Source organism: Rhodnius prolixus, unplaced genomic scaffold, assembly GCF_049639745.1.
Source record: "Rhodnius prolixus isolate KJV_2025 unplaced genomic scaffold, Rpr scaffold_4, whole genome shotgun sequence".
NCBI classification, from domain to species: domain Eukaryota; kingdom Metazoa; phylum Arthropoda; class Insecta; order Hemiptera; family Reduviidae; genus Rhodnius; species Rhodnius prolixus.
Window position 1 is genome coordinate 27140637 of NW_027411614.1, and position 24075 is coordinate 27164711.

The window sequence follows — 24075 nt, forward strand, 5'->3', positions numbered from 1 at the left end:
AGAGTTTTTCAAATATATTTATGACAAGGAAACAACATTTTTCAAAATATTCCTAATTATTACAAATTAAATTCTTTACACAAAAATCATCTATATCTGCATGATGATGCCTCTATAGCCACTAGACCATTACACTTAGAACCATTTAACAGAGTTTAACTTCTTCATTTAGTTTAGTACTTTTCCAAAATATTAGTTTCTGCATTCTTTCCACATGGGACAAGAAAGTGGACGGTCTCTTCATCAGTGTCGTAATTTCGAAGACTGCATTTATAATTAGCATTTTGTTACCATGATCTAAAATTTAAATTAAGTAATTCTTCGCGGATTTTAAATACACATTTTCGGATTCCAAACATAAATAATCATTTACATAGTTAAAATCAAGTTTTAGAGTTTTATTTTCACTGGTAGCAGTCAATTTCTTAAATAATAATTTTCTTTTAGGTGAAATCACAATTTAGATCGAATTTAAAATCAATAGTTTAGGCCAATCTTTTTACTAATATTCTTGAGAGCGAATTATTAAAAGTTTCACTTTTTTTTACTAGAATAGTATTACAGGTTCAAATATATTTATTTTTCTATATGACTAATCTTATACAAAAACAATATTTGCCTGAATTCTAGCAATTTTGAATGTAAAAGGAAAGCAGGTTTGACTTGCCAAATTGCCTTTACCTGCTTACCGCTTAATGCGCTAATGAAGTTTTTTCAAGCATTTAGACTTAAAAGTTTTATAATTTTCCGAAAGTTAAATTCATTTTTTCACTTTTTTTTTTGTTGATGAAGTATTGGAAGAGTTTACGTCGGTTTAGCATATTTGTATTTTCATAACATGCAATCAACCTGCAAAGCGTTTGGTTTTCTTATGCTTCTAATTCGATAATTATGGTGAAAGTAACCAAAAGCACTATATTAACTTGTTAAAAGTAGAAATATAGGGAGATTATTTGGATTTTGCACTACCAAAAATAAAACTCAGTTATTGGTGAAGTCTTTTTTTGAAAAATATACTTTTGTGAGCAGTGAGTTCAAATTTCATTTTAGCAGGTAATTATTCACACTTTATAGGATTTCTGTAATAAAATTAGAAAACCATTGTCACAAGTTTAAGAATGTGTGATTAAAGCATAGTGTCAAAGAATGTCACCTTAAATAGGACTTCATACAAATGATTAAAATATTTTAAAGATTTGCAAGTGAATCATTATACATTTATGTAATTTATAAGTTTACAAAGCAATTTGGATATCAAATTTTAATAACTTCTAGGTTTTAATGTGCACATTTTGTCACTTTTAAGTTGGTAATAGTGGCAACCTTCGCCATTTTTCTAGTCGAGTGTTGCTATGATGCACGCGTTATTAACAATCTTTATATTTTAATGTTCTAAAGAAGTGCGTGTTTGTTTTTTGTTATTGATACGTGCTTAATAGTTTAATATATAAGATGACGACTGGAAACATGGTGCACTGTCAGCTTTGGATGGGAGGAGTAAGTACAACTTATTTTGTTACCGGTTTCAATACTATTCAGCGAAGACTACTTTCTTATCCTCCCTTTTTTTTTAGTTGGAACCATACATGACGGAATCCTTCATCCTAGCATCTTTTCAAAGGATGGGCGAGAAACCATTGAATGTGAAAGTGATGAGGAACAAATTCACAGGAGAACCTGCTGGATACTGTTTCGTACATTTTGAAAATGACGACGAGGCGATCGACGCCATGCACAAATTAAACGGAAAAGTCATCCCAAACACAAATCCTGTAAGATGATTAATGTAACGCATTTATTAATGGCATACCATGTTTCAAATTTATTTTAAATTAGAAATTGCTATATTCGAAGTACAAAACAATCAATTACCAAATAGCTGTTTAAAAGATACTTATCATGTATTAGCTGTTTCGGATGGTCCATATTAAGGCTCCGACTGCGGCCAGCAAAATCAGAAGCGTAATGTATATACACAGAGTTAGGTTTACATGGTATGTAAATTATTGCACATTTATTTGTCCATTAACAAAGTATTTAAGTGGATTTTCGCTCGAGTTTTAGTATATATATCTACATTCCTCTTTAAGAAATAAATAATTTGTTCAAGGTTTAATATTAATTATATTAATCGTTGCTATTATATAATTCAATTTTAATTTTCAGGCCGTACGGTTTCGCCTCAATACAGCTACCAATCAGGGTAAAATAATGATGAACGAGAGAGAGTTCTCACTATGGGTTGGTGACCTTACCCCAGAAGTGGACGATTACACGCTGTATAAAACTTTCGCGGGAAGGTATCAATCCATCAAAGCTGCAAAAGGTAAATCAAATTTTCAGTGTGTGTAAGATTATTTTAGTTATATAATTTTGTTTCTCCATTCTGTGAAAAACACTACATCCGGTGAGCCCAAGGACATCCAACAGATGTACCTTACTTTCGGATTTCAGAATATTACTTCTGCTTACTTTTTTTCACAATAGTCTCTATGTATTAGAGAAGGCGGGAGAATCTTTCTACTTCGAAATATAAAAAAAAATCACTTTAAATTTTGGTACCCTCGTGTGAATCGAATCCGGGCCGCTTTTTCTATTAAGAGCTTTACTACGCAGGATTTTAATTAATTTTTTTCAATGATAAGTAGATAACATTAGGTTATGTAGGTACATAAAAGTTTAACAAACTATACTAACTTAAATTTAAATTAACAGATCTCCAAGATGAATTCCATTTCCGCTTCTTTTGTAACAATTCTCTTACTGGTAGTTTTTTTGTGAATATTTTTATTTTTAGAGAGAAAAAAGTTCTATTGACCGACGAATTTTTCGGTCATTAAAAATCTTGCAATTGTGATAGGATGAAGGCATTAACGGTTGCGTCAAATGTCTCCTGAGCCTATGCGATGGACAAAACAATCTCTATTTTCAGCATAACAATGCTGTTTATTCATTAGCACATCCGTTTATTTGGATATCGTTTTTATTTAAATGGTAGTCATTTATTCTAGTCACAAATGTTGCGAAATTAAACAAATTAGGTTTATACAAAATAGTTTATATCTTTCATAATAATAAACATAAATCTGGAGTTACAATATCCTTATTTCCTCCAGCTGCAAATTTCCTTAGAAACCACCTGTTGCTGTTGGAAACTAGATTAAGGACAATCCGGATCCCGAGAATCCTTTCTTGATTAGAAATTAGGTTCCTTCTTTCTTGGAAGACTTGTTTTTGAAGTAGTTTGTGGAAGATGATGCGGGTCAAGATGACATCGTAAGGTTGAGTAGTGATTGGAATTTTCGTTGTAACTTTATGAGCATTTATTATATTCGCTACCTTGTAGTAGGTTGCGTTACGTTAAGTTAGGGAACATTTCTTCTTACTAGGAATCATATTTTTTCTGTTCTTGTTTTCGGATTTCATGGAACCCATAAGTGCTCATTTTGAGAACCTAGCCGCCGCCTCTTGTTTGATAATTGTTTTCTTTTAATCTTAGTTAATTTCAGGTTCAGGTTGAAGGCTTCCAACATTTATATGATGTTCTATGTGAAGGGTGGTCTCCTCTGGATTAAAGATGCCTTCGTAAAATCTTATGATCTCATCTGGTTCCTTTCTTTATTTTTTCAAATGATGGCCTTTTTTTCTTAAAGTAAAAGTGTTTAAGATTTCACTTGTGTTGGAGGTTCACCACTTATCAAAGACGCTTACTTCCCGAGATATATTCCAAAGTTCGGTCGGCGCTCTTTATGTTTAGAACAAGTTTTAAGTTTGATCAGAAGTCTGTTCAGATGAGAAAGCGTTTTCTTGTAGGGTTGCGCAATACAAGTGATTGGGTCTTGAAATCTTGGCTTTTGAGTCCAACTGCAATGCAAGTTGTAATACATCTTTTTGGATTCGTTTTGGATTAGAGGAGGAGCCCATCTTTTGTGGATAATTTTGCTTTTTGTACCTTTTCTGTGACTCGCAAATTTTTAAAAGTTTTGTTAGTGCATTTATTTGTTTAATTGTCCTGCATGCTTTGGTTGGTATTTAATTTATTCGCATATTCAATAAGAGGACTCCACACAGCCCATTTATCGATTAAGTGTACTACTTCTACTTAAGAGGGGCCCTCTTCTTAATTTGGACTGAATTGAATGAATTACAAATATTTAATCCATTTTACACCTAGTTCTGAAAATCAGTCTTCAAAGTAGGTTTTTTCTTTTTAAATACAAACTCCTCCTTACATTGTAAGTGTTTTTTCTATGTCTGCTGAATAGCTCCTGAACTTTTCTTGTTAATAAGCCGCCTTTCATATGTGGGCGACTTTGTGATTCCTCTTTCGTCTCCCGAGTAATTAGCTGTTGGGAAATTGGCGCCAAGTGACATGACCAGATAAATCTTTGTCGGAAGTAGTTAGCATTAGTGGCACTTTAGGATTTCTTACCAAACAATCATTTAGTTGTGTTTTAATGATTCCAAATTGAAAATTTGCAATAATAGGTTTGAAAATATATGTTAATTTAAATAGGGAAAGATAAAACAAGTTGGTTAGCTCCTAATTTGCAAGGTAGTTATATTACTGATTGAAAATTCGGGCAAACGATTTTTTTTTCTCGGTTAGATTTTTCCCCTCGCAGAAAGTAAAAAAAAAAATATTTTCGCATAATTTTTAATTAATTAATTAATTAATTAATAAGATAGAACTAAATAAATGCTATGTTTGATATGTGCAATATATATATTTATAGTTCGATACAGGTATAATCTATAAAGGTAATTATGGAAGGTTTAAATATAAGGCATAAATTCTGAATTGAAAAAGTAACTCGACCAAAAGTGAGAAAATTCTAGTGGGATTTTTTAAAAACTTACTAGAAGGTTCCTACCAACTGATGATAAAGGCCTTTAGTTTTGTTATGTTATTATGATGGAGTTAAGTAGCGTGTCCACTTCATTTGGTTTAGTGTTTAGTCCATCAGAATTTATCAAAATCACTCTGTGAAAAAAGCTAGCGAAGGGAATTATACATATATTAAGAGAACTTATGATTCCTAATTGGATTTTGTTTTTTCTAGTTATTTTGGATGCATCCGGTTATAGTAAAGGATTTGGATTTTTGAGGTTTGGTTCAGAAGATGAACAAAAACACTGTCTGCAGCATATGAATGGTTACAAGGGACTAGGATCAAAGCCTTTAAAAATTTCTAATGCAATACCTAAAACACAACGGGCAACTCCGACAAATGGAACCCCGTGAGTATATCGTTAAAATGTTTTGTTCCTTCCATTATTGTTTTAATTATATTATAACACTAATTTAATATTATTTCAAAAATAAAATGACCGTGTGCACCTTTATGACTTTAAAAAGTTAATTTTAGTTTAAAGAATTTGTGGAATATTAATTAGTTGGAGTTAAAATGTAGTAAAATAGGCATCCTAATGCAATGAAATTATATTGTAGTAGAAAGTCTCAAATAGTTTTTAATTTTCTTTGGATAAAGATATCAATGAATTACGTTTGGAGACAACATTGGATACTATCTGTAAAGCAGTGATTTTTGTAAGTCAGATTTCGGATAAACTGACATATTTATTCGAAGATTAGATTAGATTAGATTCCATCTGGGGAATTGGCTATTCAGCCTACGCCAACGCGACACCCCAAGGATCTATTGTGGCATCCCCCTAGTTGAAGACCCTCTCCCTATCCTGTCCTTAACCAAACTATGGAATTGGGGGGGGGCTCCCAGGTGGTCGATCAGAGCACCTGCCATCAGAGCACCCTCTCGAGTTCTGCTTGCCTTAAAAGCCTTAATAGGTCCGAGAGAGGGCCCTGGCTGAGGCTTGTTGGCACCAGCTTCTCTTTGCCAAAGAGTCGGTACCTTAGCCAGACCAGCCCCTCGCACTGACATACCACATGCAGTGCCGTCTCCTCTTCTTCCTGACAAAACCTACACAGGCTATCCGTTGCCAGGCCCATGCGATGCATGTGCTTATTTAGTCTACAATGGCCAGTGAGAATGCCAACTGCTATCCTTATGGCCACCCGGCCTAGTTGGAGTAGTTCTGCAGTTAGCTTGGGCGAGTAGCTATGGATAAACTTTTTCGCCTGTCTCTGGCCTGGAGTTTTGACCCACCATTCCCTTGATCGGTCCTGCATCCATAGCTTAATGGATGTGCTCCTGAGGCATCTTGAGACACCGCAGAACGGCTCCGGCCCGATAAGCGCTCTCATTGAACCCTCCCGGGCCAGGCGGTCCGCCGCCTCATTGCCTCTGTGACCCGAGTGCCCAGGTACCCAAACCAGGAAGACCTTATTATGGCTACTGATTTCCTTCAGTGCACCTAGGCAGTCCCACACCAGCCTTGAGCTTATTTATTCGAAAGAAGCTGATTTAATTTAATGTAGCTCCGACAATCTTCATTTTATTCAATGACGAGCTTAAAGTCTCAGCTAAAAATCCAGGTATTCCGATAATAATATTCGATCACGGATTCAGATGACAGCAATCGATTACTATTATCTGAAAAAAAAAATAAATCCACCATTAAATATTAGCGTATTGATTTATTGACCTAGCCCCATATTCAGCACTATTCGTGTAAAAACAATGTAAACATAATGTAGCCTTAATCTTTAGTTTTTGGGCTTCGAGTTTCTCTTCAGATATAACTTGAGATTTTTCACTGGTGACTAAGCCATATATCGGACATATCGGACCCTTCTATTATTTATTTTATTATCTTATTTTTTTTTCTATTTTATTTTTTGTAAATTGGCTTTTTAAAGAGATGTAAATTATGTTGTACATTTAAATGTCTAAGCTTAATAACCAAACCCTTGCTATGGGACATTGACCTTTTTAAGCAATAAATAAATCTTTAGTTTTTGATTATCAGCGCGAAAAAAAAAAAAAAAACAGGAACTGATGCAGTCCCAACATGTTCCATTTTAACTCCTATTTATCACACTTCCTCCGAGAGGAGTGTAGATAATATTGAAAAGACAAGGAGAAAATCATTGTTTCTGAGTTAATATTGATAAACGAATTTTTGTTTATAGAAGTCGTTGATTAAGGTGCATATTTTATTATATTAAGTAAAAATAATCAAAAAAATTGTTAATTTAAAACAGTTCCTTGTATCTTGGTTTTATAGCTTGGCTAATTGCACTCTTTCATCGGTCTGTCTGTAAATAACCTGCAATAAATAAACTAACAAAATACACTAACATATCTACAACTTATGTTTAAAACTTTTCGCAGATAAAATTGATTGTTAGATCAAAATACAGATATAAGCAAGCTTTCATCTATAGTGACATCTTAGTGCGATTATAATGTTAATATTTTGTATTTATAGTAATAGGAAATAAATGTGTAATCAAATTTCCCATATTACTAAAGGATTTATTTATTTATTACTACATTCTAGCTTTTGGCTTATTGTAGGGAGTTGCTGTAATATAAAAATTTGCTGATACATTGAAAGAAAAAAACAATACATATACATATAATAATGAAATATACAGGTTGATCCATTTAAAACGCACCAATCCCTAATAACGTTTTAGGGAAACGGAATTCCGAAAAAACCCAAGAAGTAAACTATATGTTTTTTTGGTCTATTTTTCAAATTTTCCACCCCGATGCTGTATCTTCATTTTTGGCGGAGTTACGGCCAAAAACCTGATCGAGGTTTCATAAGGACAACTGGTTTTTACAATGATTATGAAAACTATATCAAAAATTGTGAAAAATGACGTTGACCTTGTTTCGATATCCCTAATATTTGTCGAGATTTTTAAGATCAAAGTTACACTAATTTTATCTATTCGTGAACCGTTTTCGATATTAATTTTCCACCAGAAATACACGTTTAGGATGATCCTCTGTCTGCAAAAAATTTTATTTGTGACGCAAAGTACAAAAATAATAATAATTGAAGATTTTTAAGAATACAGTGAAATTTAATGGGAGAATCAGGATAAATTTGTTTTATCATCACATCATGTTAATAGTACCCCCATATGCAAGATTTCTTGACCTATGATTACGGTAAGAATATCTTTCCAGGGATGGGCAGGGGTGGTCTAGTATAGTCAAGGGTGTGGCTTTGTAAGTGGGAGATCCCTAGTTCGAATCCCGCGTACGCAGTCATTCATAATACTTAATACATCATAATACTTTTTTTTAAAATAAAATGTAGTCAAACGCGGGATTCAAACTGAAGATCTTCCACTTGCAAAGCCACGCTCTTGACAACTAGACCAACACTCTGGCAAGATATTCTTACCGTAATCATAGTGAAACATAAGTTAACAATGAAATAAAAAACATTACTTACTTAATTTCAAGCAATTTGACTGATCAGCAACTTTAAATTCATCAATGACCTAATTGACATTGTTTATTTATTTTTCTAAAACGAGAAAAACTTACATTATCAATAAATGAATTAGATTATCTTTTCCTGTAGAAAAACAATAGGTACAGCTGAAATTATTAACAAATATTTTGTATTATTAAAAAGTAATCTGATATAAGGCTAATCTAATTTGGGAAATGGTCCTGATCTAGGAAAATACGTACATATAATATTACAAATTTAAAGATGTGATCGTCTATTGGTTTAGAACATTGGGTTATGACCAAAAGATTTACTTATAGACACATTCCTAGTAGTTATTCTGGCATTTTGCTATTCTGCACAAATTGTTTCATGTGTCTTTCTTTAAATGCTAAATGCGTCTATTACTGTTTATATTTGAAACAGTTTTTCAGGCAACTTCATTTAAGGGAGTTCTAAGAAAGAAGTTTTGTTGTCCTCAAACGTGCCATGAATTGTACAGTTACGACACCTGTATAACAATATAAATGGACCTGTAATTCGAAAATATTGTAGTTAATTAATAACACTATCAACAACTTTGCATCACTTTGTTAATGTTAATGCTCGCAAAAAAATATATATACAACCGTGCGCTAATACAAGAAGCCCGCAAAGGTCAATTAATAGGTGCGATTCCTGTTCTAAGTCTTGGATTTTATTTAATGGTTAATTAAAGAAATTGGTGTCAAAATACGTTAGGCAATTGCTAACTAGATACGATTTAGATTAGTTTACTTGTAGTAGTAAAATAATTATTGATTAAATATTTTAATGTCAAAATATAGAACTAATTTTTTTTTTCTTTTAGGCCAGCGGCTCCACAAACTGTAACTAATCAGTATAACTCACAGGATTATTCACATTATTATGATCCATCTTATTGGCAAAATTATTCAAATTGGAGTGGTTATTACGATGGCAGCAGCGGGGGTGGTGGATATTCTTACGATCCATCCCAGTATCCACAACAATATCCAGCACAACAATATCCAAGTAGTTACCCACCACAATATTATCAACAACCTCCTCCAACCTCGCAGCCTCCTCCAACAGTGCATCCTACTTCTGTGCCACCACCATCTGCTGTGCAACAAGTGCCAATCATGCCAGGTCCACCACAACAACATCAATTGTTGCAAAGTTCACATCAGCATGATGAAGCCAATGAAATTGTCGGTCAGTTGAATAATCATAATACATATTTTGTTTCTCCTATTTTTCAAAAATTTAGTTGGCACGGTTAAATATTATTTATATTTGTATATTTTAATTCTTACATATTTAAAACAGAAAGATTAAATTTAGGAATATATTAAAAGACATAAGAACCTTGGCCATAATGTGAAAGAAATATTAGTGTTCAACTACTCGCTAGTATTTATTTCGAAAGTAAAGAATTCTCCCCATATCAAAAGTTTAAACTCGCAAGAAAATTAAATAAGTTATGGTAAGAACTAATTAATTATTAAATTAATTTTAATTAGGATCCATTTAATCTACCCTTTTTTTTTAGCTTAGTTACTTATTTCGATTGTTACATGGTTATCGAAGTAGTTTCGTTTTATGACATGAATTCTGAAATATGAACTGAGTCTTTTTGATTACAAAATGATATTTTCGATTCCTTAAGATTCGCCGAACTTTTAGTTATTTGCGTTCTAGTTATAAATATTTACTCGTATCATCATGCTTTGCGAGAGAAAATTTAATTAGAAGCCCCGTATGTTGTATCCATTGATCGTGCAAACTCGGATAATACTGGCAATACCTTGTGTTCATTTGTAAATAATGTTTGACAACCCTTGATACGTAGTTGTGGAGGTTTCTATTTAATTTATTTTTAATTAACATTTTCCAGACTTCTGAATTTGCCAGAATTTAACTCTTTCATTATCTATGGTTTATTAAAATGACTTACTTAAAATTAAATATTTAATTATACAAATTATAAAAGTAGTTCCGTAAATTGATCATTTACCTGTTAAACTTGAAATTGAATAACTTCATACACACATTTATCTATAGTGTCCCCCATTACTAGCATAAGTATTCAAAATTTCTATATTTCAAGTTTAATAATTTAGATGCTGTGATAATATTTGAAAAGCACATTCTTAAAGTAAAAAAAAAACAAAATTAAATAAAAATGATAAATATAATACGGAACATTGTTTGAGATTCAGTAGATTTTAAATAATCTATAGAAGTAAACAATATTAGTTAATTAGACATCTTATTCTAGGTCAATACATTCTAGGCCAATAATTCAAAATATTTTCATGAATAATATTGTTTATATTATTTTTTGAAAAAAAGTGTTTCCACTCATAAAATTGGGTAAAATATTCATATAAACTTCTACATAAATTATTTTCTTAAAACCGACCAACATTCTTTAGTGTATTCGCTAATCTTTAGTTCGTGTAACCAATAACGTTTAATGAGAAATTATAATTAAATAGATTTATTTGACAGCAAATTATATTCTCCTAGCAACTTTGCATCCAGAACCAAAGGAAGTATATACCTAATACCAACATTACAAATTAGGGCAAGTGGTTATTGTAAATTTTGCACTCAGATTATTATTATTTTTTTTTTTTTCAACTTTTCGTGAACTAACATGCTGTAGTTATGGATGAACGATACACAGGTTTTATTTATAATTATTTTAGACACAGCTTATTTTATATAAATAAAATTGCGACTAAGGAAATTCCAACTGCCACATTATAATTATTTTTTAATTAAATTCAGAATACCGATACTTTTCTTGAGAAGTGTTTACAAAAATAAAATGTCTTGCTTTGCATTTATGATTATATAAAAAAAATGAAATACTTAAAAAAGTGGTTGATTACAGTCCGTAAGTTTTAATTAAATTCTGATACAAATTTATTTAATAGAACAAAACAGATCTAATCTGTACCGTTTAAGTATTCAGTTACTTACTTTTCGTCTCACAATAAGGCACAATAAGCCTCTTGTGGCTGCGGTGCCGTGGGGCATAGGTCCTGTCCTGCTTTCTAATCTTACTTTTCGTCTAATTTAATTGCCTAAATATTTTTTTTTTTCTATGAATTCAGTTACAAGATTGCAGTTTCTTTCACCTCTCTTAATATCGCACAGAGTGCAATTGAAGATAATTATTTCGGCAATAGGCAGTATTGATTAAATTACTTCTGGTATTAAATATTATCTTCTTTAATTTCCATATATTCATATATTTATATTTTCCCTTCTTTTTTTTTAAGACGTACAAAATATCAAGACGATTTCTGATTACAGTAACCAGCTTCCATTTATTTTTAATTCGCGTAATTTATCTTTAAAGAAAAGTCTATCTAATACGTATTCTGACTTGCCAGAAGTGGTTGCCGCCTTCTATATTAGAATTGAATTTGTAATTTTTAGAATAGTACAAATTATTATCGCTCACTGAATGCAGCTGTATTCAATACCAGTTTTTGAGAAAAGGTTCCTAAGAAATTGATCTTTTCACAAGTCATTAGCAATTTTAATATCGTCCTGTAACCTCGCCCATGTTTTGTGACTGCTAGTGTCTCCTTCCTAGGAGTTCACTGAATTCGTAAACTATTTCACTGAACAATAAATATCTACAAGTACTTCAGGCATACATTTCTAAAGCTCAACAAAAGCAGATGATACAGATTTTTCAGAATATGGTCAGAAAACACTTGAAATTTGTTAAATGAAAGAACCTAAATGGTTATATATATCAGAATTGTCGTATGCCGTTATTCCTATGGAATATTGAATTGGCCTGATACAAAACTGGACACTGTAGACCCCTTGCCTAGTCAGAGATATCTGCCAAAATAACATTATATTTACAAAACCAAAAAAAGAAGCCTCTTGCAGCATATAATTCACCGTTCGATGATGGATAGTGTTCTGTAACACAATTCGGAGGCTGAAGTGCTCCAAAAAAAAAAAAGGCTCAGGACTCAGATATTAACTTCATTATTGCATTATTTAGGTGAAATCAAAAAAATGTAATTTCGCATAACTTAGGGCTGGTTGTTATTTGTTAAAAAAACACATGCTAATAAATTTTCACGGCTAGGTAGTGGTCAGTCAAACCTGTTTTTGTGTACGGTCTTTTCTTTATGTGGTATATGAATATGTATCGCGATTCTAGATATTGCATTAGCCAAATTCATTGAGCATGCTCAATGTATAAATCACGCTACTGTAGCAGTTGCTCAAATAAAACAACATACTTCAAATCCGTGCTAGAAAGCCTGAATGTGTAAATAATAAGAATTAACCGAAAACACGTCCACGTTATCATCAGAAATCAACGCGCCAGCTCATAATAGCGGAGAAGGTTTAGACACTTTCAGCGGAAATGATCTTATCGAAATGATTAAGGATGGAACCGTAAATGATAGTGACATTATCAATTACTTAACAAATCATGTAGACGGACAAGAAGAACCGGTTTCTATTACCGAGGATAAAATATATTCAGGGATCCAGCTTTATAGCAGATTGGAAAAGCATTTTCTTAAAGTAGGTAACAATCCAAAAAAATGTTTAAAATTCCAAAAAGAGCTTCGATCACGTATTTCTGGTTATCATGACGTTTACAAGTAGCTGTTCTAACGACCCACTACATGGTTTAAAAAAAATAAATCAATTCTAATATCTTCAACTGACGAAAGCCATTACAAACCAGTTCAACACAAGAATTTTTAGACGAGTAAGTGTTGAATTATGTACATTTTAAAAATTTCTCCATGTTTAAAATAAGGAATTAAATTTCTTTTGAAATATTACCACGGTGATATAATTATTTATTTTGTTTGATAAGCACTTTCTCGCTAATTCCTAAAGTTTTGACATATTTTCTGAATGAGTCTCTTTTTATTATGCGGTCCCTTATCTTCTGCCTAAAAACAATTTTTGCTCGAGTATCTTGTGAAAATTGTTACAGCTATTTATGAAATTTCTTTAAGCGGTCCCTATCTACCGCATAAGAACAGGTTTGACTGTATTTGTGATTAATAAATTGAACAAGGCAAATTGTTGAAAGCTTGTTCAGAAAACGCGAGGGAGAAAATTTTTCATTAAAACGTCTCTTCCAATTGATCATCTTCGCGAAAGATTCCCATCAGTTTTAATTTCGTAGGATTATTTCTCGTTTTTCTGTTCTTCTTTGTTCGGAATGACGAGGTGCTATTAGTTTATTTTTTATTTATAAATAAAAATTACTTAAATTTAGGTACGAACAGAAATATCAAATTAATTTTTTTTTGGAGGTTTTCAGCTTCTTAAATTAAATGTTCTTTATGTATTAAAATTAATTTTTATTTCAATATTACTCAATAGAATAATCGAGAGAACAATTACTAAAAGTTCAGCAGATTTTAAGAAATAAGGAAATATTAATTTTTTTAAAAAATTAGTGTAAACTTAACAGTACAAAACTACATATAAATAAAACTGAATTTTTGTTACAATAGTTAGCTGGGGCTAGAAACAAAATTTAATTCAAGAGATAATTGGTTCGACGTTTCGGAAACCACTACTTACCTACTTCAGGATTTGTGAAAGAAGATTTTAAAATCGAATTAAAAAAAAAGTCAACTTAATTTAAAAAGCGTTGCACACGCACAAACTTAATTTGCAGTTGCTGAATGAGGACATTAAAAAGTGCCCATAACTTGAACTAATAATCTTTCTTTAAAGATACTGATGTTTATGGCCCCCAGCTAATCATTGCAAAGAGTATTGTGGGTAACAGCCACTAACTTGATCCATCAGTTCAAGTTTGAATTTGGTTTTATTTATACTGCGTTTATTTTCTTAATTAAGAAGGCCTTCAGTAAATTAAACTTTCTGGGTAATTTCTTTTTTTATATATATATTTTCAATTTTTGAGTTTTTTCTAACTTTTCTTTGAAAAAAATAAATAAAAATTGGTAATTTGTGAACTTCCTTGAAACAATTTTTATATTAGGTGCCTTTAAAATTAGATTCCGGAAAGGCCGAAGATTTCCGATATGCATTCAATGCATATGTATTCTATTCATTAAAAAAAAAAAAAATCCCCCCCCAATTTGTGTAGTTAAAATAATAATAATGGAAATTGACGCTATTTCAATAATCCATTACAGGAAATCAGGAATATAGACACAAAAACTCGTAAATATAATTTTTATTTTCATATTAAAAGTAAGTGTTGGTGTTCCCAAAATATTTTTTTCCCACACTTATTCTACCTTAAATTTTATTAAAATTATTTTTAAATTCTTAAAATTCGTTAGAATTTCAATACATACACTCTTCTAACATAGGAAATAATGTTTAAATATATTTATTATAAAGACCCGTAAAAAAAAGTTAGTGCCCTAGTAGCAAATTGCTACTACTTATTTGTTACCTTCGGATACTTCTCAAATATTTAAAAATAAATTAACATAAAATGAGGCAATTTTTTCAAAAACTAATACTACCTTAGTTTTGCATATTCCATGACTAAATCCTTTTAAAGAATCTGACATTAAAAAAAAAATGAGGATGACTTAGAAATATTATCTATAACAACATTTACAACAAATATAAAATAATTACAAATATTTTGTATTTTTTCTTCTTTTTTTTCTGAATAGTGTATTTTTTTTTTGTATTTTTGCATGGAAAGACTATAATATTACGTGTCCTACAGGGGCTGCTTATTGAATTCAAGAATACATAATATAATGGAGTTAACAAAATGAGGTAGTGTTAGTGGTGACGAAATCTGTTTTATAAGAACCTCTTGAAAAAAAAAAAAAAAAATACTTGTTATGAAACTGGAAGATTTTCATATTTTTTATTTATTTTTTTATTTTTTTTTTTCAATTTTAAAAAAGTGATACATTTATAATCTTCTTATATTTTCATTTGTAAACATAATCGCCTGTTACTATGAATTTGTATAAAGAAAAAACAAAAAAACCATGTTGTTCTTATTCTGAAATATATATAATCGTTTAATGACTAATATTTTAATTTAACTACAACATACATAATTTCCTGAAATCTTTATAACTAATTGATTTTTATTTATTTTTTAACTAGCAGGAGTCACAATCCAAGACAGTTGGGTCAGTCCAAGCCACCTATTCATTATGTTTAAAGATTATTCTATACATGTTTGGGCTGTCTTATCACATTTTTTCTTTGCATTCTTATTCTAAGTAGTAAAATCTAAATAAATGATTTTTACTTTTAATTAAAAATGAGTGGTTTGATTCTTTTCTTTATGCACCAATTGATGTGCAATTATTCATTGTTTCAATTTTCCCAGTTTTTAAGATTTCTAATCCTTTAAGATCATTAAATTTATGAAACATAATTGTTCTATAAGGCATTATAATGAAATAGAGGGGGGAATTTATTTGAAAAATGAAAATATGAGCATATAACAGGGTGTTCATTTTAAGACGGCTCAAATGCATTTCATGCTTAAACAGTTAATCTGAGCAACAAATGGTAGAGGAAAAATTTGTTGCCCGTCACCTCTAGTTTCAGAATATGTAGTAACTTGATTTTAGATTCCTGCCCGTACACGCGGCTAACGCGCGACTAAAAGTGAGGGTTTGCTGTTGACCCCCATTTTCATATACACAGTTTTAAAGAGTATAAAATGTTGAGTTCAAAATTAAAGGTGCTAGGACATTTCAAAATCTGGTATTTATTAATCATATTTCAATTTTTTAACTTGTTATCAAAGAGAAATAAGAGCACATGATAGGTCATTTTTATGTATTTTTTCATCCCCTTTCCATTAAAAATATAGCCAAGGCAGTAAAGCTAGTGTTTTTCTTAATATCGGGTTTTCCGAATGATTTTTCTAAGAAAAATCAAATGTTATGAGCTTTAGATGTTCTCAAGCATACACAAAATGGCTAAAAATTAATTTTACATCTGTTACAAACAAGAAGGTTTAATAATGATTTAGTTATTTTGGGAAAGTTGCGTTTAATTACCAAAAAAATTGGAAACCTCCTGCCACATATTTAAGTGATCAATATCTTTCATGTAAAGGATCAAACTTATTTTTTAATTTATCAAATAATGCACTTTACTCAACTTGTGAAGCATGTACAGTGCCTTCAAAGGTGCCTCCTGTGGCTCGCAAGCCAGGTTAGCCAGGAGGTTACCAACTGCTCTCTGTATCTGAGGAGGCACCGCGTATACGGGCAGGAATCTAAAATCAAGTCACATATTCTGAAACTAGATGTGACGGGCAACAAATTTTTCCTCTACCATTTTTTCCTCAGATCAACCGTTTAAGCATGAAATGCATTTGAGCCATCTTAAAATGAACACCCTATGTATATATTGTTTTATATATATATATATGTATATATGTGTTATATATATGTATATATTGTTTACAAAGGTAGCATATAGAAAAACATTGTCATACTTTTGGTTCTTTTTGTAGATCTCCTAGGAAAGTTACTTAGTATTCATTAATTAATATATTTAACCTTTAACGTAACTTTTCACTTCTTTTTTTTTTTTTAATTTAGGAGTTTCTTTTTCACTTTTAGACTTCAAAGGCATTTTCTTGGCTTGTCTTTCAGAGAACCACCATTCCCTATACCCATTTCTTGATCATGTAGGCAAGTAAAATTTCGAAAAAAATGAACACACTTTTGATGCTTATAATCGGTTTCATTAACAGTGTCATAGTTGTTTAAATAATTTAAAATATTTACCTGTGTAGTTCCTTAACATTACTGCTGAGGCGGTCACCGAGTGAGAGTTCACCTAATATTGGATTGCATTTTGATTTGATCGCTAATGCAGTACCTGTGTCTTGAAGTAAGCACATTGTGAGCTAATTATTTTATGTTTTTGTTACATAGTTTATAAAATGGCATGACAAGGATAGGAGTCGTTATTTTTCATTTAACCAAAACAGCGAAAGTAGCATCCAAGGGATTAAGAGTATACAAAAGTTAGAAATTGTTCTTTTTTTAGTTGGGAATTGGGAAAGAAAATGAAAGAAATGTTTTCTTTGTTGCTATAATTAAATTTTCTTTTTTAACTCAAGTACTAATTACCTTTCTTTTAGACAAAAAAAATAAAAATATAATTATTAATTCCCAAAAAGTAAGGCTTATCGGAACGCCTTCTCTTATTTTAGGTTATGGAGATCAGCAAAAGAAAATCTTTTTCGTCCCTAAAATTTTGATTCAAATCATTTAAAAAAATAAATAAATAATTCTCTAGTTATCAGCAGTTGAAATAGATATTCTCTTACGTTGGAGACCACGGAGGAAATAATATGAACCAGAAAAGCAATTATTTTACAACATTTCTAATCTACATCAAGGTTTTAAAATATGAAGAGATTTGTGTCGGTCACATTTTTTTATAGTTCAAAATACACCGACAAAATCAAAACTTTTTTCCCCTTGAAAAAGATAAGTTCAAATGTACGTTTATTTGCTAACATTCTTATTGTTTATCTTCTTGGTCAAACCAAGTTAACCTTCAACTCGTAGGGGTGTACGTACTATAACCTTGATTAAACATTTAAATTAGAAGATCTGGCCTGGACTGACCTGGCAGGAATTATTCCACTAAACACAAGCAATTGGCTTCTTAGTTTCATTTTAAGAACATATTTATTAGTGCCCCGATTTTTTTTTTTTTTTTTGTTCTTTGCCCACCATTAAGTTTAATTATGAAGTAATAAAAAATAATAGAAAGTGAAAAGTAGTTGAGAAATAACTGCGTCACAATTAAAAACCAACGCTGCTCACACTACCTCGAACTTTTTGCTTTTGTTTCATTGATAAAATATTGATGTAAAAAAACTGACAAATCCTAAACAATTAAATTGTCATTTTTCGTTCTTTCCGAAAAAGAATACAGAAATTACTTGCTGGACAAACAAAGTAAAAAAGATCAGTGAATGCAAGTAATTCTTGTAAGTACAATGTGTGTGCAAATAATATTCGGTTTGTTCAAGGAGTTGGATCATTTATTAGAAGAGAAGCCATATTTTTCGTATATATTTCCATTTAATTTAGTTATTTAAGAAAAGTGTTACAATAAAATATACGTATACATATCATTTTTCCTTTTAGATTTAGGGTTAAGTGTTTTAAGGGTAATAATATCTTTGGGTTTTGCTGTTTTACATAATTTTTTCGATCATCACAGTATATTAAACTTCTAATAACTTTTAATTATTTGTAAGATATATTTTTTTATTCAATTTTTTGCTAATTTATGACACAACTCACTCTAATTTGTCTGTAATAGACTGTATTTGTATAGTATGTTAAGAAATTAAAATTGTGATTTTTTTTTAAGTGACTTATATTTTAAGATGATATATATAAGTATTTCAAATTACAAAATAAGTTGTGTATGTATTTTCAAAATAAGAAAGTGATCGCATTGTTACCTAATCACTTTGTTATTTATTGTATGAGTTACTTAAGTATTGTATTTGGTTATTCGATGATAGTGATTCTATTAATTTAGTAAAAATGGCTACTTGATCTGTTTGTACAGCATAATTATTTGGTGTTAAGTTTAGTGCTAATTTCATCTGTATGTATATAAGTAGTACATTTTTTTTTATTAGAAGTCTATATTAGACAAGATTGAGTTGTGATTAACTAAAATTGATCAATTGTTTTGCAAAACCCAAATTTCAGTGTTTTTTTTAGAACTGTAGTTAGGTTATCTTACAAGAAACTTACATTAATTCTGAGCAAAAAGTGTTACATTTTCCCTAACATGCTACTTCAATAAAAAGTTAGGTTAAAAAACAATTTATAAAAATAATGAGCTGCAGATATTAATGTATTTTTTTTTAAATATTTTGTTAAAAACAATTATTTGCATCTAAGTAAATTAACAATTACATAATTACAAATTACGGTATGAAAATTAATAAAATTAACTGTCAATGATAAAAAGTAGGTCTTTGAGAGCAGCACAATCTGTTCCCCCCAAAAAACGATATCAAATTCATTGTACTGCGCAAACGAGATTTAATAAAACAAGAAGTATAGGCCAAATGCAATATAAACTTGTTCCCTAATATGATGGTTTCCTTTTTTCAGCATGTTAATACAGAAGTACACTTATATTCAAATTATTTTATAATCATTTGTTTTAGTTGTTTCGCGAATGATGAGATTTATAAAGAAAACCAAAACCTCTTACCCTTATTATTTTAATTTTGTTTTAACAGGAAAAACTATGATTTTAGGGGAAATGAATGTAGGGTTTGCTAAATATCAAAAGATGTCTCATCTGTAATTTGAACATCCAACGAAACAGACATACTCAGATAAAATTGAAATTTCTCTCTAAAAATTCCAATTGTACTTGATGGTTAGGATTAAAAAGTATATGGTTATAAATGTTAATTAATGACTTCTTTTTTTTTTTTTATAGCGGAATGAAAATTATTGATATTATTATATTAATCTTATTATTCCTTCCAGGGAAGGAATTTTTTCACTCCCAGTACTAAAATTAAGTTGAGAACCTACTTGTGGGCCTAAAAATTTATGTATTCTGTCGGTGAACAATCTATCCAAATACTACATTATTACTACTATAGGTTTTTATTGGAAATAACCGGGAGATATTCTTGGTGAACAATCTTATTTAAAAAACAAAAAGGATGTAAATTCTATTTTAACTTAAAGATTAGGTAGCAAAAGTAGCAATTGCATGAAAGAAATATTATTTTCTCTCAATATCACATAATTCCTCAGAAAATTTATTAAGTATTCATACTTCAAGAGTATTAATGCAACAATTAAGTATTTTTCTTTTCATATATTCTTAAACATAGTGAATATCAAGCATATTCTACTTTCAACTTTGTTTTGAAGTCTCAATTTTTTTTTTCGCATCCGCAACGCCTTTTATTTTAGCAAATGTTGTCCGGCAAGGGCTTAACCGTCAAATAATTTTAATTCTTTCTTGAATTAATGGCTTGCACATAAGGTGAAAATGGCATGTAATTGTTAAGCTAATTTTTATATTATTGCCCACTACTGCGTGACAAAAATTGTTCACATTAAGATATTCCCTTTTTTTTTTATGTACACAAACGATTTATTACAGTCTAGTATGGGATTTCTGTATAATATACTTATATTTGTCCCCGTTATCATGTTCAAAATGGATGGATATCACAATTTTGATTGATTTATTTTTGGAAATTAGCACTTTTCCCCAGCATGTAACTAAAGCAATTATCGGTAAGCCACTATATTAACAAAATACACATTTATTGCATTATTAATTACAATTAAGAATAAGAAAAAAGTGAATTGTTCAAAACAAATAGGAACCTAAACAATAATTATTCTCTTGTATTATAGGAAAATCCTCCAGATTTGGAAATCCAGGCAACTTTGGGATGGTTTGTATGTCAATTAAAAGAAATAAAAATATAAAAAACAAAAAGAAAAAAAAAATTACCAGTGATTGTGTGATTCCATATACATTACATTTTATATACGTATATAAATGTATTTTTTAATTTCTTAAAACTAACCCTATTTCTAGATAAAACATCTTTACCGAATGGCTGAAGATTCAACTTGAGAATATACTGCCACATCCTCTAACCGAGCAGTGTACATCATTTGGATGTTATATGCAGGTTTTTCACGTGAATTTTAAGAGGAAGAAAAAATTCTCTCAAAAGAAATTGGTACTTAGATGTATATAACGACTGGATTACATGATATAAATAATATGTGGCTAATTTTGTATATTTTACATATGGATTTATTTGTTACATTTAAGTTAACTATCTATATTATTTATAAATACTGTATTGTGTACATATATATATATTTACCTTTATATTTAAATTATTCTTGCTTTCTGGGGGTCTTAATTTTTTATGATAATAGTTTATATAAAGTGTATTTCTTTGTTTTGTTTCTAGAGCACACTCCACCGATGAATGTCGACAGGGAAAACGAAGAATATGGTGAATCTGTGCTTAATTTCTATACGGAACTAACTGATTCTTCTTGGATGGATTGGGAAATGTTCGAGGTAAGATATTAGTATGATAAATGATTTTTTTATAAATCTTTACTGCTCAAAGATTGCATATGTCAATAATGAAAGATTGTAGTGCGCCCAAACTTGATATATGTAGCCCGATAGTTGGGGAGTGAGTATGTGAGTATTTCCCAGAAACCATCGCTTTGATATGATTCTATATCTATTATTTGTTTAATTGTTCATTAGTTTTCCTCCTTTTCATTCTGTTTTCATCCTCTTTTTTTTAACCTTAACTTAGTGCTGCGTATATTTTAATGCTGAAGAAATTTCTTGAAGGGAACTGGTTGACAGATTTTTTAGATAACAAAAGAAGGCGAAGCCATATTCTTCCTGAAGTTTCTGTGTTCAAGTTTGATGAAAATAAAATGAATGTGGAAAAAATACATTTATCCAACTTGGATAAAATATTTGTAAAAGATTATGAGTTCCTTAAAAGGTACAATAGTTAAAATAGGCTACGAAAAAAAAGTAGATAGAATGTTAACAAAATAGGGAAGTGCAGAGAGCTGTATCAATATATATAAAGTCGAGCGGAGAAAAACAAAGGATTAGAAATTCAAACAATAAACTAAACAACAATAAACCATTCAAAGAAAAACTGTAAAGCCTTGGGGACACAGAAAGCGGTCTGTCGTTGCGGCAGCGATCCAGCGGTCGTCGCGGCGGTCTGCGATGTGGGGACATCACGCAGGACGCGGTATCTTTGTTTGAGCGGTCCAGTTTGGTCGCTTTCTTCTTGAGAAACAGTAATGCGTTTTCTTGTTCGAAGAGCAACTCCTTCTGCTATTAGCTTTGCAAAGCAAAAAGAAGAAAAGGCATAGTTGGGTGCATGAAATCAATAAGAGAGAACAATTAGGGGAATACCACCGCTTATGTATCGAACTGGAGTCACATGAAGATAGGTTTCTTTAAAACATTTTTATAATGTCCGTGTGAATTATCAAACAAAAATCTGTATTTGCGCACATTTTCTATAAAAATTTCAATTTCTTTACTCATTTTTGATCAAAGGTGGCAAGGCGGTCACGTTGAAATCTGTAATTTTGTACTAACAGATCGCTTGTCGCGACAAAGACTGTTCGCGTTGGTAGACCGCTTTCAGTTTGACAGAAATGATGCAACATTGTGTAATACAACTAGATCGCCTGACCGCTTCGGTCGGAGATCGTTGCGCGCCGCGACAGACCGCTTTCTGTGTGCCCAAGGCCAAATTGTTAGAAAATAAATCAGTAAGGAGTAATTTTATATTTTTTAGAGGTGTTTCTGAAACTTGATTAGAAGAGAGCTATAAGAAATGCTTATACTTGGAATAGAAAATGAGTAGTGCAGGATTTCATTATTGGTATAGTGAACACAGAGCAAAGAAAATATGTTATTACACATAAGAGTGTATTAGTGGTTATGCCAATGTCAATCAATTTCAGATATTACCTTTCCTAGGTCTCTTTCAAAAGAGGAAACGTCCAGGACTACAAAATTGTTAGATACATCCGTGAGCTCCGTATCTTCTACAGAGCACATTTCTTCCGAACAAGCTAAGTATTGATTTTGTGAATTGTTATTGTTTCAGATTGAAATGAGTAAATTGAAGACCCAGAGCACGCCTGAAGACAATTGAATAATTAATTTTAGCTACTGCATGTATAAATTACTGTAAATTATTTATACTTATTTGTAAATAGATTTTTTATACATATATAAATAAATTATGTAACTTAGAGTTAAAATCTATAAAATTTCTTTTTTATTTATAAAATCATAAAGATTGCAATCGTTTTGATATAATTTTCTCCTATGATAGCAATCGTTTTACTATAATTTTCTCCTGTAAATAATAGTATATGCCAATCAACTTAATTGCTTGAAGTTGAAAACATTAAAAATCAATACCAGATGATGAAATAAAATAGTAATATATTGTTTTGTAATTTTTTGTAAACTTTGCCCATCCTTGTTTAACGTGGATAGAATTGTAGACATTGGAACCAAAACTAACGTTCCCAGTACGTAAACAATTCCAGAGTAAAGTAAAGCAATATAAATAGTATAGTTTTTTTTTCTATAATTGAGTTTTAAACTCAAGTTTAACTTAGCGTCCGTAACAAAATACGTATCTACCTGGTCATCATAGTACGGCCGATTTTATTTTATGAGGATCCATCTTGGTCCTTTTTCTTCAGTACAGAAGTACATATTAAATGTAAAGAGGGTACGAAACAAGTTTTTTTGCATTAAGTGAATCAAGCAAAGTAAAGATAAAAAATAGTACTGTCAATATTCTATTATTTTCTCACAACTGCATTTTTAAAAAAAGGAAATTTTAGTTTATTTTAAATTGGTTTTGTTTGAGATGAAGATTTTGTAAATCTGGTGCTCTTAAATTATGACTCATGTACAAATGAATGTATATTGTTTGAAAATAAAAACCTTTCATTTTTATTTATAACTAGAATAATTCATTTTTTACAAAAATAATTTAAACATCAAATAATATTTGTGTTGCGAAAGGATTGTTAATCGTGGGAGATCCTTATTATGAGTTTCCAGTACTCGTTTTATTTTTTAGTAGTATATTAATAATACTTTGTTAAAGGGTCGCCTAATTAT

At 30.6% G+C, this 24075-nt stretch overlaps 1 protein-coding gene across 4 annotated transcripts; it reads left to right on the top strand.

Annotated features, from left to right (window-relative positions):
- The first annotated feature begins 1307 nt into the window (after positions 1-1307).
- Positions 1308-23911, top strand: Secp43 (tRNA Selenocysteine associated protein). 4 transcript variants are annotated; one of them, XR_012459300.1, is made up of 7 exons: positions 1308-1497; positions 1575-1772; positions 2167-2326; positions 5064-5241; positions 9191-9558; positions 20956-21103; positions 21344-21456. XR_012459300.1 is itself a non-coding variant. In XM_074130586.1 (7 exons), exons 1-7 carry the CDS (start codon positions 1453-1455, stop codon positions 23084-23086), a joined length of 1110 nt encoding a protein of 369 aa, XP_073986687.1. In that variant the 5' UTR covers positions 1308-1452; the 3' UTR covers positions 23087-23911. The 4 variants fall into 4 exon arrangements, 3 of the variants coding, with proteins under 3 accessions (XP_073986687.1, XP_073986688.1, XP_073986689.1); XM_074130586.1 differs by lacking the exon at positions 20956-21103 and adding an exon at positions 23039-23911; XM_074130587.1 differs by lacking the exon at positions 21344-21456 and having other exon boundaries at positions 20956-21308.
- Positions 23912-24075: the final 164 nt, after the last annotated feature.

Coding starts and splice junctions, on each gene's coding strand:
- Secp43 (XM_074130586.1), top strand. CDS start 1,453: ATGACGACTGGAAACATGGTGCACTGTCAGCTTTGGATGGGAGGA. Junction 1,773..2,166: donor TCATCCCAAACACAAATCCT/GTAAGATGATTA, acceptor TTTAATTTTCAG/GCCGTACGGTTTCGCCTCAA. Junction 9,559..21,343: donor TGAAGCCAATGAAATTGTCG/GTCAGTTGAATA, acceptor TTTTGTTTCTAG/AGCACACTCCACCGATGAAT.